Source organism: Diabrotica virgifera, chromosome 7 (assembly GCF_917563875.1).
Source record: "Diabrotica virgifera virgifera chromosome 7, PGI_DIABVI_V3a".
Lineage (NCBI taxonomy): Eukaryota > Metazoa > Arthropoda > Insecta > Coleoptera > Chrysomelidae > Diabrotica > Diabrotica virgifera.
The window spans coordinates 120,310,941-120,330,312 of record NC_065449.1 but is presented as its reverse complement, the minus strand read 5'-3'; the positions used below and the strand labels follow the sequence as shown (position 1 = coordinate 120,330,312).

At 32.2% G+C, this 19,372-nt stretch overlaps 1 protein-coding gene across 1 annotated transcript in view; it reads left to right on the top strand.

Annotated features, from left to right (window-relative positions):
- Positions 1-4,809: 4,809 nt before the first annotated feature.
- LOC114337893 (acetyl-coenzyme A synthetase) overlaps positions 4,810-19,372 on the top strand; it is a 101,030-nt gene continuing 86,467 nt past the window's right edge. Inside the window, exons 1-2 of the mRNA XM_050656586.1 lie at positions 4,810-5,025; positions 11,869-12,102. Coding sequence (XP_050512543.1) covers positions 4,954-5,025; positions 11,869-12,102 — 306 coding nt within the window. The 5' untranslated portion in view covers positions 4,810-4,953. The remainder of the gene's footprint in view (positions 5,026-11,868; positions 12,103-19,372) is intronic.

Here is a 19,372-nt window from a genome sequence, read left to right as displayed (position 1 = left end):
TTATCTGATAAAGTAATAATTAATGTTATATATCTGATTTTTAGTAAGTACTGTATTTGAGTGTCCAAATAATTTTGTCTAAACTTATAAAGATATTAAACTTTTTGGTTTATTTAGCGGCATATATTATTTTCTATATTTATTTTGTTGGTATGGTATTGGGTGCGCAAATAAATTTTAAACATTATAATTACATGCATATTTTATATGTATACAGAGAGAGGCAAAGTTATGGAATAAAATTTATTTTTTCGAGAATGGGACATTTTGGAGAGAAATAACGAAATAAGTCGATTTTTATTTTTAAATTATAATTTTTGGCATATGTACTATACTAATGACGTCATCCATCTGGGCGTGATGACGCAATCGATAATTTTTTTAAATGCGAATAGGGGTCGTGTGATAGTTCATTTGAAAGGTAATTCAATTCTCTATTCAGTAATATAAACATTAATATAATTAGGCTAAGTTTTCACTCTAATGGCATATAAAACAACATAATGCTATTCTACACCCCACCAGAATGAAAACAATGGGAACCTTCTCTGGTTACACCTCCGAGGCTTCTACAATTTGCAAGCCATACGGATGCTGAGACTAAGGAAGATGAGGGAATTCTACAATTTACAATTCACGTCCCATCTGCTCAGCGCGGTAAAGTTCCAACGAGAATGGTTCCCTTCATACTCCACACAGAGTAAATGTAAATCAAAAATGAATAACCATTTTCAATTTCGTTGCAAAACGAAAACACAGCCGAACCATATTCTAGTCCAATCAGAGAGTGCTGCAAGCACCCCTACCGGTTTCGAAACTTATTAGTCTCTCATCAGGAGGCACATATGCTGCTCTCCCTGATCCAACCAAAACAAACCCCAGCGTGCAGTCCCGGATTGCAACGAACGAAATGGCATAGATGCCCTAGCGGCAACTGCTAGCAAAAAGACTAAGTTTTCACTCTAATGGCATATAAAACAACATAATGCTATTCTATGCAACCGTATGGCTTGCAAATTGTAGAAGCCTCGGAGGTGTAACCAGAGAAGGTTCCCATTGTTTTCATTCTGGTGGGGTGGAGAATAGCATTATGTTGTTTTATATGCCATTAGAGTGAAAACTTAGTCTTTTTGCTAGCAGTTGCCGCTAGGGCATCTATGCCATTTCGTTCGTTGCAATCCGGGACTGCATGCTGGGGTTTGTTTTGGTTGGATCAGGGAGAGCAGCATATGTGCCTCCTGATGAGAGACTAATAAGTTTCGAAACCGGTAGGGGTGCTTGCAGCACTCTCTGATTGGACTAGAATATGGTTCGGCTGTGTTTTCGTTTTGCAACGAAATTGAAAATGGTTATTCATTTTTGATTTACATTTACTCTGTGTGGAGTATGAAGGGAACCATTCTCGTTGGAACTTTACCGCGCTGAGCAGATGGGACGTGAATTGTAAATTGTAGAATTCCCTCATCTTCCTTAGTCTCAGCATCCGTATGGCTTGCAAATTGTAGAAGCCTCGGAGGTGTAACCAGAGAAGGTTCCCATTGTTTTCATTCTGGTGGGGTGTAGAATAGCATTATGTTGTTTTATATGCCATTAGAGTGAAAACTTAGTCTTTTTGCTAGCAGTTGCCGCTAGGGCATCTATGCCATTTGGTTCGTTGCAATCCGGGACTGCACGCTGGGGTTTGTTTTGGTTGGACCAGGGAGAGCAGCATATGTGCCTCCTGATGAGAGACTAATAAGTTTCGAAACCGGTAGGGGTGCTTGCAGCACTCTCTGATTGGACTAGAATATGGTTCGGCTGTGTTTTCGTTTTGTAACGAAATTGAAAATGGTTATTCATTTTTGATTAATATAATTATTTATATAGGATGGCCGGAAAAATAATTTTTGAATTAAATTAATTAACAAAAAAAGAAGAATGTATGTTATTTATTTGATTCAAACTACATTTCACTGCTGTCAGAAGGCAGAAAAAATGTCTATTTGTCTATTGACCAATAAACATTGCTTTTCGCTTAAATTCAATGTTAAAGCTGCCACCCTGCCATCCACCTGCCTCTTGGCAGTTTGAACATCTAGTTTAAGCGAAAAGTAATGTTTACATTTGTCATATAGACATTGGTTTCGGTTTTCTGACAGCGGTAGAATGTATTTTAAATTAAATAAATTACATACTTTCTTCTTTTTGTGTGAACTGGGCAGTTTCAAATTGAATAATAAAAAGACACATCTTCGTACAAAAATATTTAATCATTACTCCTCTTAATTACCTGGTAAATATTGTATCTCAAAATGTTCGCTACAATAAATGTTAGAAAAATGGAAATGAATAAAAAGTTATAGAAGAATTTATTTTGATTATGGTCATATCATAAATGTGTATTCTTATTTAAATCTTAACAAAATCTACATATACAATTTAATCACTACTAATGACCTTGTAAATACTGTATATGAAAATGTCCTCTATAATAAACGTTTGTTGTTCTTTAATAAAAAAATGCTCTTGTTAATATAAATTGTTAAAATAAAAAAACTTGTTGCCCTCGTGCCACTTTGACATAAATTAAAACTGTCAAAATGTCACTCGGGAAACAAATCAATAATTTTAGAGTTTTCGTGCAATTACTACTGATTATTTCATTCATAGGAAATTCTGACCAATAGAAAGCTACAGAAATCTAAATTAAGCTGATAATTTTTGATAATTTCCCGTCGATAAGTATATTACGTCAGATACCCTTCGTTGCTACGAAAAAATACATTCAGTGACATTAATGACAATTAATGTTTTAAAAATTATAAAAGTGATGACTTTCCACCGTCAAATATTTATAACAACTGTGTGTTTAATTGTACTAATTTGTACTTACATAAATAAATTACAATAAAATTTTGGTTTTGAACAGTTTTATTCATGAAATAATCGCAACAAATTGCACTCGATCTCTAAAATTAATATAGAATTTTAGTGCTCTTGTGCAATTACTACTGATGATTTCATTCATAGGAGATTCTGACCAATAGAAAGCTACAGAAATCTGAATTAAATCGATTATTTTTGATAATTGCCCGTCGTTAAGTATATTACGTCAGATGCCCTTCGTTGCTACGAAAAAATACATTCAGTGACATTAATGACAATTAATGTTTTAAAAATTATAAAAGTGATGACTTTCAATCGTCAAATATTTATAAATCCTTTGTGTTTAATTGTACTAATTTGTACTTACATAAATAAATTACAATAAAATTTTGGTTTTGAACAGTTTTATTCATGAAATAATCGCAACAAATTGCACTCGAACTCTAAAATTAATATAGAATTTTTGCCCTCGTGACACTTTGTCATAATTTCACTCGCCTTTGGCTCGTGAAATTAAAACTGTCAAAGTGTCACTCGGGAAAAATTCAATAATTTTAGAGCTCTTGTGCAATTACTACTGATAATTCGTTGATTATCAGTTGAATAGGACAGTGTGGTTTTGGGTCGTCGTCATGGAAATCAATTTTATTTTTTTGAAAATTTGGTTTTGATACCCTTGTCAGGGAACGTACCTATTGAACAATTCAAGGATCAGCTTGCATCAGTGTTACATTTGCAAAATGCCACGAATTGCTCGTTTACATTAATTATTACAAAGTAAAGACATTCTTGCTTTTCCAAATGATTAAATTTGCATATATTTTTGTATTTCGTACTCGTGTTTTAGTCTTAAATAAAAATTGATGTTTTACTCTATAGGTTGTGGCTTTTTTCCAAGCGTACGGCCGTAGAAAAAATATTATTCCTAACTCATGCGAAAAGTGTCTTTCTTGTACTCGACTGCTTGCCCTAAATCCGCTATCGCATCGTTCGGGTTAACTGCAGTCGCAAAAAAGTATGGCTTTCCGCACTTATCACAAAAATAACTATTGCAGCGTATAACTGGATACATTGACAGATATTATTTCAGCTTTGGTCTTGTATGTAGGCAGCAACTATCTTAGTAAGAGGTAAACCAGAAATTAAGAAATCCATAATAGCTTACACAAAAGCTTCTCAAGAAACACCTACATTGACAAAAGTGTACCCAAGCAAGTGTGGCGTATACAGCAATGAGCGCGCTTATAACCGGCAAAATAACGCAAAAGATGGAAAACAAAAGTTGTTTCCCACCTTTAGACGTATCAGAGGAGTATGTGAACTAAAACTGTCACTGTCACAGTGGCAGTTGCCAAACTAGTCCGATACGTCTAAAGGTGGGAAACAATAAATATAATGTAAATATATAGGTTTTTATAACTAAATCTCCCACCTCTATTAGTTCCATTTCTTTTTATCTCACAACTTAATATGTTATCCATCTTTTACGTTATTTTGCCGGTTATTAGCGCGCTCATCACTGAATATCCTCAAGCCTAACTTCCACGAAAATCTAAATGGAAGTAAAGTAAAATGTTTCTCCTTCGTACTAATTGCCTTAACCTTGAATATTTGTAGTTAGAAATTCTCAATCTCTACTTTCTCGAGGCATATGCCCTAGGCATATGGCTGAGGTATATCCCAAACGTAACAAACACGTAGATTATTCTAGCGGCATTTGTCAATGTAAATAAACAATTGGACCATGTTTATTCTCTTCCAAGATTTTAATACGCAACAATAAGTGTTTTTCTTCGAAGATTTTTAAACGCAATTCGAAATATTATGTAAAGCCTTTTAAATTTTTTTTATTACATTTTTTTAACATACAGAGTGGAAAAAATGCTACAGTAACCTTTACTTTGCTAAACGCACTATGTGTTCTTTTTGCCGATTGTTTATCTAAAATATTCCTTCTGTTGCAGGGAAGGAAACCATCCTGACGATTACAGCAGATTAACCTACAAGAAATTATTGGAAGAAGTATGTAGATTCGCAAATGTACTTAAAAGTAAAGGAATTCAAAAAGGAGATAGAGTAGCTGTGTATATGCCCATGATATTAGAAGCAGTAGTTACTATGTTAGCTTGTACTAGGATAGGCGCTGTACATTCTTTAGTGGTAAGTGTATTTAAAATTATATATTATCCAGTACACTCTTTGTAGTTAGCAGTATTTCTAAGAGTTCCACAACACCTATTATTTATAGGGTCTCTTATGCTCTTATTTTTATCATCATTATAAAATTACATAAAGTATATCAGTCTTCTTGGACAGTTCCAAATATGAAATATTTCCCAATGAAATAATGTTTTATAAAAATATACCTGTACAAAAATTGTTTTTTTTATGTATGGGAAAAATGAAAAAATAATGTGTGTGTGTGTGTGTACTTTGTACGCACTTAAGAAGTTATACTTTTATTCTACGATTTCAACGAAATAAAATACTTTTTAAACGGTTTAATTTTATTTTATTTAAATATTAAACTAATTTTAATACTTACCACATTCCAAACATCCAAAAATTAAAAAAAAAATCAATGTTTATACGGCTTCTCGGACATTATGACAAATCACGGTATAGACAAGTCGAAAACGGCGGGTCCGTTGGGAAAAATATTCCCATGAGATTTTTTTGGATAATCACATTCGTGAGACATCCCAGAATAAGATTCAAGAATTCGCCCACGTGAAAAGTGGATCAATTTTTTTAACATTTTTTTAATCAAATTGCAAAAAATCAATATTTTTGGCTCGGACAATTTTTTTTTAGGTTTTTTGGACCATTCTGGACAATAAAGGTTTATTATAATTTTTCTCTAAAGTTGATCTTTTTCGAGTTATAAGCAATTTAAAATTTGAAAAACGCGAAAATGTCTCTTTTAAGACTTAATAACTCGGTTAAAAATTATTATTATGAAAGTTAGAAAGTGACTAAATCAAAATTTAAAGCCTCCGCTACATGATCTTGAAGAAATCTGTGTTATAAATTTATTACTAAGCAGTTATTTTTAATTAATAACAATGGGCGGTTAGATCGTATTGACGCGGCTGTAAATGTGAGTGCAAGTACGATGCACAATTGGACTGCCGGAATGGCATATCTCTCGCACTCAGCATTTACGGCCGCCTAACACGTGCATGGCGCTCAATATTATTACTTAAAAATAACAGCTTAGTAATAAAATAAGGGCAAAAATTTCTTCAGGATCCTGTAGGCGGGCTTTAAACTTTGATTTAGTCACTTTCTGACTTTCATAATAATAACTTTTAACCGAGTTATTAAGCCTTGAAAATCGACATTTTACGTTTTTTTCAATTTTAAATCGCTTATAACTTGAAAACGATCAACTTTATAAGACACCTTTTTTATTCAAAATGGTCCAAAAAACCTACAAAAAAATTGTCCGGGCCAAAAACACTGATTTTTGCAATTTGAATAAAAAAAATTGTCAAACAAAATTTGGACCACTTTTCACGTGGGCGACTTCTTGAACCTTATTCTGGGTGTTTCACGAATGTGATTCTGCAAAAAAAATATCAAGGGAATATTTTTTTCAACGAACCCGCCGTTTTCGCCTTGTCTAGTAACAAATAGACGAAGTGAAATAAAAAAATGTAAAAATATACGTATTATATTACTCCCAAGGAAGGACAAATCAAAAGACACAAAAATTATAATAAATATATTTACTAAAAACATTAATATATTCTTTACACACCTTTTTTGGACTGATACATACATACATATATAACTTAAAAGATTTAGCAAAGCATAGAAGTTAAGAGAGAGTATATACTTTGGATTTAGCAACGAACTCCATACTGTCTGTGTGCGCATGCGCGCAGAATGATAAAAATTCACTCCTAATCGCGCCTAAAGAAGTATAACTTCAAAAAAATATATTTTTTATTAAAAAAATCTTTTTACAACCGGTGAGTGTCTAATGAAAAATCTGTGTCTTCATTCCCGTAACCGTTCTCTATCGTATCATACTCTATTATTGTAGTAATCGCAGACTTTTGTATCGACAGCTACAGTTAAATATACTCCTTATAAACTAGCAGCATGGTACATCAAAGCGTTCAGTTGATTCTAACTATGCCCAGCTCCTAAGGTTGTGAAATTATTTACTATTTTTGTTGCCATTTAGACGTTATCTTCGATACTTTCAATCTTGTTCAAGTAAAAACTAATTGTATGAAATCGTAACCTTCCTCTAATCATCGACAAACTAGCTCTGTGTAGAATTTTTTGTGACCTTCCGCTTGAATATGATTTCGAACGAGAATGTCTTCTCGTTAAAAAATTTTGAAATGCAATTCGAATGTTCATAAAAAACTCTCTTTAAAAATCAAAAAAACAAAAAGTCTACAATACTATTAGTTTAGATGTTTTTATGAAGTTTAACTATATCACCTTGCCAGTCTCTGTGTTTGAAAACTTAATTATCTTTTAAAAGTTCCTGTATTCCTTGTTGACGTGCATATAATTAACTAATCTCTTTTGATGATTTCGGTTTATTGAAGTTCCTTGTTATGCATGAATAATAATCAATACTTCGCGTTGGTTAATTGTGTATTTATTTACTTTACTATCTTATCTCAATAATATTCTAAGTTTGCTAAAGAGATTTTTTTAATTAAAAAAGAATGTGTGTGTACTTTGTACGCACGTAAGAAGTTATACTTCTATTATAGGATTTCTTAAAAATAAATATACTTTAAACAGTTTGTCTTAATTTTTTTTAAACACCAAACTAATTTTGTGCTTACCGCTTTCAAAAAAATAAAAAAAGTATAGGATTGCTCCGGATTCGAACTCAGACCTCTCGATCTCTGGCCGAATGCTATATCAAATACGCTACGAGGACTGTGTCTGTATCGGTTCGGACGTCATCATCATCATCATCATCATCATCATCATCATCATCATCATCATCATCATCATCATCATCATCATCATCATCCAGCCTCAGAAGTCCACTGCTGAACATAGGCCTCCTCCCCTCGTTTCCAACCCCATCTATCCTGCGCCGCTCTCATCCAGTTTTTATTTACCTTTCTTAAGTCGTCAGTCCATCTTGTAGGCGGCCGACCGTCGCTTCTCTTGTATTCTCTTGGCCTCCATTCCAATAACCTCTTCGTCCATCGCCCGTCGGACGTACCTAAGGACAATTCACGGTAACAAACAGACAAGGTGAAGTATAATAAATATACAATAAAAGGTTTTAATAATACTCATCTTACTCCTGAGGAAGACAAATCCAAAAACACAAAAATTATAATAAATATATTTACTAAAAACACTAATATATTCTTTTCACGCCTTTTCTTGCACTGATATATTTATATACTTCGTCTAATTTACTAACCGTTGCACGTCATCCGCGTCATAGCCTGTGACGTCGCATGATACCAACACGAAATATTTGGCGGTAGGTGTGTTCTTTTTTTATAATCATTTTGCCGAGTACACTGGAATTACAGCCACTAGACATATTTTATTATATACGCGTAGAAATAATATTTGAAGATTTCTATTAATGTTAACCTAAAGAAATACACAATATAATATGTTTCATTTAATTTGTATAAATGGATTCTAAAGCGTTTTTATGAAGCACATTTGTTCGGAGCACACTGTGACTGTAATCGAATGAAGGTGACATTTTAGAATAAATTGGTAACATTTATTTGACAGTTGCGGTGATGACACTTCATATTTGTTTATATTCTTTACTATACATAAGTATCTGTTCTATTATATTTACTGTTTTTATTATTTACTTTACTATAGAAAGATCCTCTACTATAAAAATATAAATTTCACCTAATTTTATCACGACTTGGAATAATCGAGGTATCTGACAACTTTTTTAGTTGTTATTGTAGATATATACAAAGAAACCTATCAGCTTCTCCCAAGAGTTCGGAGCCGTTTTTTAATAATAATTAAACAATGCAGTGCAAAAACGCTTGCACTGCAAATCTTAAATGATTATAACTTAATTCTTGTTCTCTATTTCTTAAGTTTTTATTTATTTACATTGAATATTAATTTGTTTTGTTGTATAATCCACGTTTACAATAATTATGTGATCTATTTGATTTAAAATGGATTCAGGATTTTTTATACTTTGGGTAACTATGTCAACTTAGATGTCTGGCGTAGATAATGACGTGAAACGGTAAGTAAATTAGACGGACTGTATACATAACTTGAAATATTTAGCAACTAAACGGCATACTGTCTGTGTGCGCATGCGCGCAGAATTATAAAATTTTACTCTCAATCGCGCCTAAAGAATTATAACTTCAAAAATTTTAACGTAATAAAAAATATATAAACGTTTTTCGAAAGAAATGGAACATACTTTTTTTTGGTCTCCAAAAGGAAATATGGCGCTTTATAAGAGGTCAAAGAACGGAGGTAAAGGAACTAATAGAACTAAAGCACATAGAAAAGGATACATGTATTGACTATTTAAAAAAGATATATATATATATATATATATATATATATATATATATATATATATATATATATATATATATATATATATACAGAGGAAGAACAAATGATGCTAGAACCCGAAACACCAGAAATTACCACATATGAAAATATAAGTACACAGAAAGTCCGAAAAGCATTCGAAAAGCTGAAGAACAGAAAAGCTGCAGGTAAGGATTGAATACCAAACGAATTACTGAAATATTGTGAAGAAAAAATGACATAACAATTAACAACATTAATTACCAAAATCATAAAACACAATAAAATACCGGAAGAATGGAGAACGAGCGAACTTGGTTTCAACTTGTTAAATACTACCCTATGGGCCGGTTGTTCGAACGCTAATCAACAATGATCACTATCAAATATTTAATTACTGTCACCAAAACTGTCAATGTCAACTTTTATTGGGTTGCTGAAAACATAATTGATTAAAATTATGAGATTGGTTAATCAATTAACATAACAATTATTAACATAATTAATTAAGTAATTTCATATTATGTTTTCAGGAACCCAAACAAAGTTGACATTGTCAGTTGGTGACAGTAATTAAATATTTGATAATGATCATTGTTGATTAGCTTTCGAACAACCGGCCCTAAAACTTACAACTAAAGTTTAAAAAAATCATTGGGAAAAAACCCAATAGTTGGCTGTATACCATGGTTTAAAAAACTCATACAGAAGTAAAAACTTCAACTTGTATTCTGGTATAAAATCATTTATTAAAAACTATTTAAAAAGTCATCCAAATGGATTGCAAAACGTTTTCGTTCTAATTCCGAACATCTTCAGTGCATTCTGCTAGGTAGTTTGAAACTAGCACACTAATTAAAGTGATAACCCCATAATACATGGTTTAAATATCGTATTTTAATAGAACATGGTGGCTACAATTCGATGTTGTTAGATATAATAGAACACATGCTCAAAGGGCAATATGGTTCCCTGCTCGAAAATGCTAGGTACTTGTCAGTTCAATGGGCACAGACCAACTCTGTAGCCACCAAGTTCTATTAAAATAAGATATTTAAACCATATATTATGGGGTTACCACTTTATTTAGTGTGCTAGTTTCAAACTACCCAGCAGAATGCACTGAAGATGTTCTGAATTAGAACGAAAACGTTTTGCAATCCATTTGGATGACTTTTTAAATAGTTTTTTAATAAACGATTTTATACCAGAATACAAGTTGAAGTTTTTACTTCTGTATGAAAATTTAAAAAGACCTAATGAATCAGAGTATAACTTTAGCAGATGAACAACAGGGTTTTCTTAGTGGAAGATCGTGTAGAGATGCAATATTCGCCATAAAACAAATTACTGAGAAATTACTAGAGTATAATAGTCAAGCATTTCTATGTCTGATTCACTTGAAGAAAACATTTGACAGAGTAAGACTCAAAGATGTAATCCATCTTCTGTATAATAGAGACGTGCTCCTAGATATCCTAAAAACTATTGAAAACAGCTACTAAAACAACAAATGGAAGTCAGAATAGATGGACAACTGACAGAACCTATAGATAATAAGCAGCGGAATAAGACAGGAAGACTCATTGAGTCCTATGCTCTTCAATTTAGTAATGGATGGAATCATCAAAAACGTAAACAAAGGAAGAGGATATAAAATGGGAAACAAGGAAGTAAAAATACTCTACTACGCAGACGACCCAATATTGATAGCCCAAGATGAAGATAGTCTGCAAAGATTAGTCCACAGATTTAACAAGAGCAAAAGAATTCAATATGACAATTTCATATCAGAAAACCAAAACAATAGTAGTCAGTAAAGAACCAATCAGATGTAAAATAGGAATTGATGGTATCAGTATTGAACAAGTAATGGAAGTAAAATACCTTGCAATTACATGGTCAAGTTACGGAGACCTGGACAAAGAAGTGAGAAATCAAGTACAAAAAGCAAATAGACTGGCAGGATGCATTAATAACACAATATGGCGAAACAGACATATTAACACTAAGATGAAGTTAGGAATTTATAATGACAGTGTAAGACCAATAATGACATATGCCTCAGAAACAAGACCCGATACAGTCACAACACAAAGACTACCGGAAACGGAAGAGATGAGAGTACTGAGAAGAATTACAGGAAATACGCTGAGAGATCAAAAGAGAAGTGAAGACATTTGAAGACAATGTAACGTACAGTGTATAAACGAATGGACACTAAATAGAATAAAAAATGGAACAACCACATAACCAGAATAGGGGAGACACTTGTGGTTAAAATAGCAAGAGATAAATCACGAAACGGTAGAAGAAGTATCGGCCGACCGCGCCAAAGATGGAGTGACCACCTTCCATAGAGGTAATCAGAATTGTTTATAAAGAGGAAGAAGAAGAAAAAAGATATAACTATTTAACATATTTTGCTCCGATTACTTGATTCTAAAATATTTTTTTCTATTTCAGTTTGCCGGATTTTCGGCCGACTCTTTTGCCGAAAGAATACTAGACTGCGAAGCCAAAGTTTTGGTTACATCAGATGGAGCATGGAGAGGTGAGAAACTTCTTCAGCTTAAAGCCATCTGCGATCAAGCTATGGCTAAATGTGCACAAAAAGGACACAACGTTGAAACTTGTATAGTAGTATCACATTTAGGAAGAGTTACGTCACCAACAGGCGTGCAGTATAGTAGCAATAAGGTAAGGTTTATATTTATTTAAAAAATATCTAGGATTGGTAAAATATATAACTTTTAATCGGTAATCTTATCGGATTTTCTTTCGGTATACTAAGTAGGACTTCGTGCAGGGCAGAAAGGGTGGGAAAGTTACCATAGCCGACATGGTGCATGCTAGTACTCTATAGTCTATAGGGAATGTCCCATGAATATCTCGGATAATAGAACAGGTGTGAATAAGGTATAACCTTAATACCCGCATATCAACCTTTCCTTCCGTTCGTCATCGATCCACTCCTAAATATTAGTATCTTCCAATTGCTTCCATCTTTCTCTGTCTTGTGCCAATCTTATTCAATATTTGGCTCTCCACTCTATTATATTGTCTACTCATCTCTGTTAAGGTCTCTCTGTGCTCATTTCTATTTCTCATGGTTTCCACTTTTCTCAGATTTTTTCCATGACAACTTCTTCTTATCACGGTGTCTGGCTGTGGTTGCTCCACCCTCATTTGGTTTTTACTTCCTACTTCATTCAGGATGTACCTAACTTTTGTTCTCTTTTTTATCTCGGTGTTTCTAATTCTGTCTTTCAGTGAAACTCCAATTATGTTGTTTTTAGTTGTTTATGCGGCTTCATGGTAACGGACATGGTCTCTAATCCACAGTTACATACCCGGAGTAAAAAAGTGTTCTTTTTTAATTTTATAGGAATTGAGCTGTTTTTTATGTATACCAATTTATCATAAAGAGGCGCAGATTAATTGCGTCCTTCATTTCATTTTGACATCTTAATTTGGTTTTTTTAGCTTAACGAAATGACGTAACTATACCCATGATACTATAAATAACAAGATAGTATCTTCCCGTAGCTCAAATTCGTCCGAGTTCGCGCATGATGACCTAAATGGAGACCGGAATTTTAATTTGAATATTTATTGTTAAAGTTAAATGGAATTTGTATGCATTCTGTGATGAACTGATTCAATTCGCAAAATAATATTAAACAAATTTTTTGTGTCATTTTTGTTTATAAAAGACATCTCACTTTTACAAAAATAAAATATAAAATACACTTAGATTACAACAGCGAACGATTCAAATTAATCGGACCAAATCGGACATTTTAAACCATTACGATTGTACTTGCGGGTCTCCAGTTACGTCACGATTCCCCTTCTCTTCAGGATGTGCAACATTATAATATTATTATCTCGTTATTTATAGTATCATGGGTATACTTAAATTTTCGAAATTGTCTGTGATGTGATTATATTGTTGTACTTGTCGAGTCTTGGTTCGTTATTTTTATTGCATTGTACTTCATTTTTAAGCCTACCGTTCTTGATAGGTACTTGTTTAGTTGTAACATTTCGTTCAATTATATGATATTCTTTGCTATTAATACTGTGTCATCAGTTACTCTGAGATTGTTTAGGTATGCATAGTGGATGTTAATATGCACACAATGTCTGGTGTTTCTTCGTAGTTGCCTAAACATTATTAGTTTCTTTTCCTTTAAATATAAACATACTGGAGAAATAAAAAAGACTTCCTTTTGTAGCTGGTATAAATTTTATTAAAAAATTTTCTTAAAAAGATCAAGTTTAACAAAAGCTTTACATCACAGATGAACGAACGTTTTCGGTCTTACCAGACCATCATCAAGCAAGTTAAACTCTAAATCGTTGTAGTTGAAACTAGCCACAGAAATTGGTCACATAATCTTTGAGTAACAAATTTTAAGCCATATTTGCTTAATTTGATGCGACAAGTCGATGTTAGAAGATTAAAAATTTATCAAATGTGCGTATTCAACTTTGCTTCAAGTTTGCACCGTACACGTGCTGGTTTTATGAGGAAGTCGGACCAACTTCAGTTGGTCCGACCAGTTCAGTCCTTATAAAACCAGCACGTGCACGGTGCAAACTTGACGCAAAGATGAAGACGCACATTTGATAAATTTTTAATCTTTTAGCATCGACTTGTTTTCCCATCACATTAAGCAAATCTGTAACTACTGCTTTGCTGTACATCCGCAAATAGATAGTGTGGCAAAGCCATACCGAAACAGATCGATTTTTGATTTTAAATTACGATTTTTGGCATACTTATCAAGCTAATGATGTCATCCATCTGGACGTGATGACGTAATCGATTATTTTTTTAAATGAGGATAGGGATCGCGGGATAGCTCATTTCAAAGGTTATTCAATTCTTCAGTCAGTAATATCAACATTAACATAATTATTTATACAGGGAATTTTTTTCGAATTAAATTAATTGACACAAAAAGAATTTATTTTATTAATGGACACAGAAGGAAATTTATTTAATTCAAAATATATTTTATTAACTGCCAGAAAATAGAAAAAAAAAATGTTTATTTCACAAATTTAATAAACACAGATTTCGTTTAATTTAAACGTTCAAACTACCAAGAGGCAGGTGGGTGGTAGCTAGAACAATTTATTTAATCGAAAAGCAATATTTATATGCCCAATAAATATTTTTTCTGTGTACTGACAGCAGCAAAATGTATTTTGAATTAAATAATTTACATACATTCTTCTTTTGGTGTCAATTAATTTAATTTAAAAACCTCTGTTTACATAATTATGTAAATGTTTACATTACTAAATAGAGAATCTCATAGCCTTTCAAATGAGCTAGCACACGACCCATATTATTTTAAAAAATCATCGATTACGTCATCACGCCCAGATGGGTGACGTCACTAGTATGATATATATGACAAAAAATCGTAATTTAAAAATAAAAATCGACCCGTTTCGGTATTTTTTTCCAGAATTGCTCATTCACGAAATAATGAATTTATTCCATTTGGTTTTGCCACACTCTATGTATAGGTATTGAAAGTTTACTTCAAACCACTGCACTCGTGGTTAAGTACAACTTTGTTATGTTATCGATAAAAAAACACTTATGATACTAAAATAAAATGTAGCATGTAGACTGTAGACTGAACATCTTTGTAACTGAACGAATTTTACAAAATAATTGATATTTATTTTAGACTGCCGTCTCTAATGATTTTCCTTAATTTTAAGGCTTAAGGCTTGTATTGCATAAAAATGATATAATGTTAATTACTAAAAAATAGGAGTACACTAACAAACCGGAGTAGCTTAATGGCTATTAAGATACGTGGTTCGATACGTTGTTTTTTATATGCTATCTATTTTTACTAAAGTTCAGCTTTATCATTAATTGCAATATTGTTTACATTTTGCAGTAAATAGTAATATATATAAATAGAAAAAAAATTTATATTGAACTTAAAAAACTATCATATTAATGTTTATATTTTTGTTGTGGAGTTAAATAATTATATTACCAAATAAATGGCGATGATGGAATATTCCCTGAGATTTTAGTCTGAATATATTACACAAAATTCCATTTTACATAAATTTATTTTGAATGGATTCTTTAATGTAGATATTTTCGTGTAGGTTCTGTCATGAATATCAATTATCCCGAATATGTTATCGTCATTGTATCACCACCGAAACCAATTATTATTTCTTACTGGACTTCTTTACTTGTTTTTTTGCGGAGACTTCCACGTATATCGTCTTCGCCTAGGAAGTTTGTAGAAAGTCTCTGTGATTATGAAATTATTCTCTTGACAGAATTGTAACAACCTCATTTCACTCACTTCTCTTCCGTAATCGTCTACACGATTTTTCGCAAGTTCCGTTGCCAATCTTGGCATTGACGTCCCGCACAATTGTAATGTTCATGAATTACCCTACTGAATTCATATTCCCGTAAAACAACTCGTTATCTTCGTCGTGTAAATCGGCAATAGAATTCTATCAATTTATTCTGAAATAGATTAGTACTTTTTTATTTAATAAACACCAATAAGATTCTTAAGAATATTACAATCTGATCAAACGGTATGAGCAGTGATTAACTTTTTCCTAGCCTAAATTACTACGAAAAATTTAAGACTAAGGACAAACTCACTAGTATCCCTCCAACATTACCCAGCCTTCTGCATCCAAAGTTAAACATAAGCCTCCTTTAATTTCTTCCAGTTCTGTCGGTCTTGGGCTTCCTGGAACCAATTCCCAGCAACTCTTTTGACTCGCCGTCGTCTGTCCATAGTGTAGGTGGTCTAGCTATACACCCTTAGGGTCTGATTTATTGCACATATACCATCACTTGCACTTTACTCTGCTTTTTTACTTAGCTAACTCTAAGGGTTTCTTCCTCTACTAGACTCGCTTACTGAGCCACAGAGGGGGTTATCGGCATATAATATCTGATTATTATTTACATTAACAGGACTGTGTTGTTTTTGCTTGTTGGTAAAATTAATGTGCACTGACTTCATTTCGTTTAATGACTTCATTTCGTTTAATTTAATTCGTCAGCTTTTAGTCCGGTTGTTAAGCCCGTTAACAGTTGCTTTTAGTTTTCTTCCTCTGGCCTCTACCTACAGCCAAGACGACGATATCAAGAGCAAAGGTACCTATTATGGTTAATTCAGGGATATCACCAGTGTATATTAGGAACAGGACTGATCCTATCACAGTACCTTGTGGTACACCTGCATTGATTTCTTTTAGTTCCGTTAGCTTAACACAAAAACTGTATCTGGAATATATGATTCCAGTTATTCTGTGTATTTACTTCGCAAAATCCTGCTTTATTTGTATTTATACTAAATTTACAATCAAGATGCAGTAGAAATAAACAAACCAAGATACGTTAAATGCTACTAGGAGCACTCCCGAGTCATAATTTACTTTACTTATAAACTTTGGAAATCATGATTTGGGATTTACAATGTACATACATCAGTGTATATGCATATGATTCGGGAGTGATCCTAGTAGTAGCATTTAACGTGTATTGGTTTATTTATTCCTACTACATCTTGATTGTAAATTTAGTACAAGTTCTTCGTGCCATACTTTATCAAAAGTTTGCGCCACGTCGAGGAAGATGGTGGAGCAAACTTTCTTTTCTTCTAGTGGCCTCTCTATTATATCCATTATTCTATGGATTTGGTCAATAGTTAAATGACTTTCTCTAAACCCAACATGATGGGATGGAATTAGAGCCTTTTATGAGGTTTCAGACTTTTCAACAACAGCTTCTCTTATAGCTTCGAAATTACAGGTAGTAAAGAAATTGATCTGTACGATGATACTGTATTGGTATCCAATACAGTATACTGTATGGTTTCCAGGGTTAAGCATATATCTTAATCCGAACGAGGCATTTATAAGATATATCAGTTTTACTATGGATTTTTTAGAGAGTTGTTTTAATACTCCCCAACTAATGATTATAAAATCTAAAATAAAATTAAAGTTCCTGGGATTAATGTGTGCTTTAATTTCGTTGGATATTTATTTTAGAGGGACTAGTTTAATTTTTTAAGAAAATAACAGAAATTGTAAATAAATATTATATACCACTACTTAGAGTACTCGATTTTGAAACAGAATTTGATTAGGTGGAAAATTCGAATGTAAAAAATGTTAGAAAATAGTCGAATTAGTTATAGGCAGGCATGAGTTTTGATACACAATGCCCATCTATTTTGAAAACCATAAAACATAAATTAGTTTTGTGGATAACTAAACTAATTCACCTATAGATTGTTTGGATAATATTCTAGTGACGCATTCAATTAAAATTATCATTTGTTAAATATCATTGGTTTTATGATATTCTAGTTACAATTAAAAATGTCGAGCAGGCGCCATCTTATATAAGCTAATTTAGTTAATATGATTATAAGAAAAGTAATACCTGATCTGAAAACGCCTGTGTCACTATATTATGTTCCTATCTCTTTGTGCTATTCTGTCATACCATTTCTAAATAGTGACCGTTCAATGTCCAATTGTGACTACTTAAAAAAATCATGCATTACCTTGATAATTTGCTGCTCTTCAGCATTATTTATAAAAAACGCGAACTCGAACAGGTGAATTTATTTCGGTCTGAATAGAGTCAAAGTTATATATTGATAATAGCGAAGCTTAACACACCGGGACTATTGCATTTAACGCCTAAAGATAAATGGACTAAATTGACAAATATGAAAGGTCATTCTTACGGCATGCGGCAGCTTAATCAGCTAATTTTTGCTCCCTTTTTATAAATTAAACTATTTCGTGTTATATTTCACATTTGAATTACTTTGTATTGCATGTTCTAATACTTTGTTTTAAACCCCATAAAATTGGAGAAAAGATTATTCCAATTGAAAATCGAGAACATCAAACATTTATGTTTACATAAATTAAGATACCCATCTTTGCCATGTAAAACATATTATTTACTTGTTGTTCAGTGTATTAATTATTTGTATGTATGTATGTATCTTTGCAAATTTTAAATTCGAAATTTTATCTATGTAATTTTTTTTAATAAGATTAATACAGAATTCCAACTACAGTGGAACCCCGATAAGTCGGCCTCCGATAACCCGGAAATCCGGCTAACCAGGATCGATTTTCATCAGATAAAATAAAAATGTTTTGACTTTGACTGAGATTTTTTACCAAGAAATAAACTATAATGTATACAACTGTACGTAATTTAGATATACTGGACATAAGTATTTCATTTTTTGGCAATTATACATAATTAAGTTTATTTGTGAGAGTATTATTAATTTTTACCATATTCTCCGGCTAACCCGGATTTTAGATAACCCGGATCGGCCGTGGTCCCGATTAGTCCGACTTATCGAGGTTCCACTGTACTACGAAACCAATTGTATTTTTATAATTGGCAATTCTTATATATATTATTATTTTGTTTGAATTTTTACAAAGAAAATATTAATCAAGGACATCTTCCAAAATGAGAAATCCAAATAAACAAAGTATGTCAACGTAAAACCTCCATCATATGAAATTAATGTTTAACAAAACCTTTTAGGTGACAATTAAATAAAGTGTAAGTTAAAAACAGTGTTTGTTCTATGATATGTAGTATCAGATGAATTAATAAATCGCAGGAAATTAACCAAAAAATCATTGCAATATATTATATATCTAAACAAAATATTTACCAAGGATATTTTTGTCATACAGCTGTGTACGTTAAATTAGATCAAACAGTTTAAAGACATATAATTAGGAATTAAAACATAAAAATATTGATCAATAATGAAATTTTTCAATATTACATAACTTATATTATTATGTAAATAATGGCATTCTAATGGCTTTCGAGTATTATTCATTTCGTATTTACATATAAATTTTTAATTTATAATTTTTTCTTTGAGCTGCA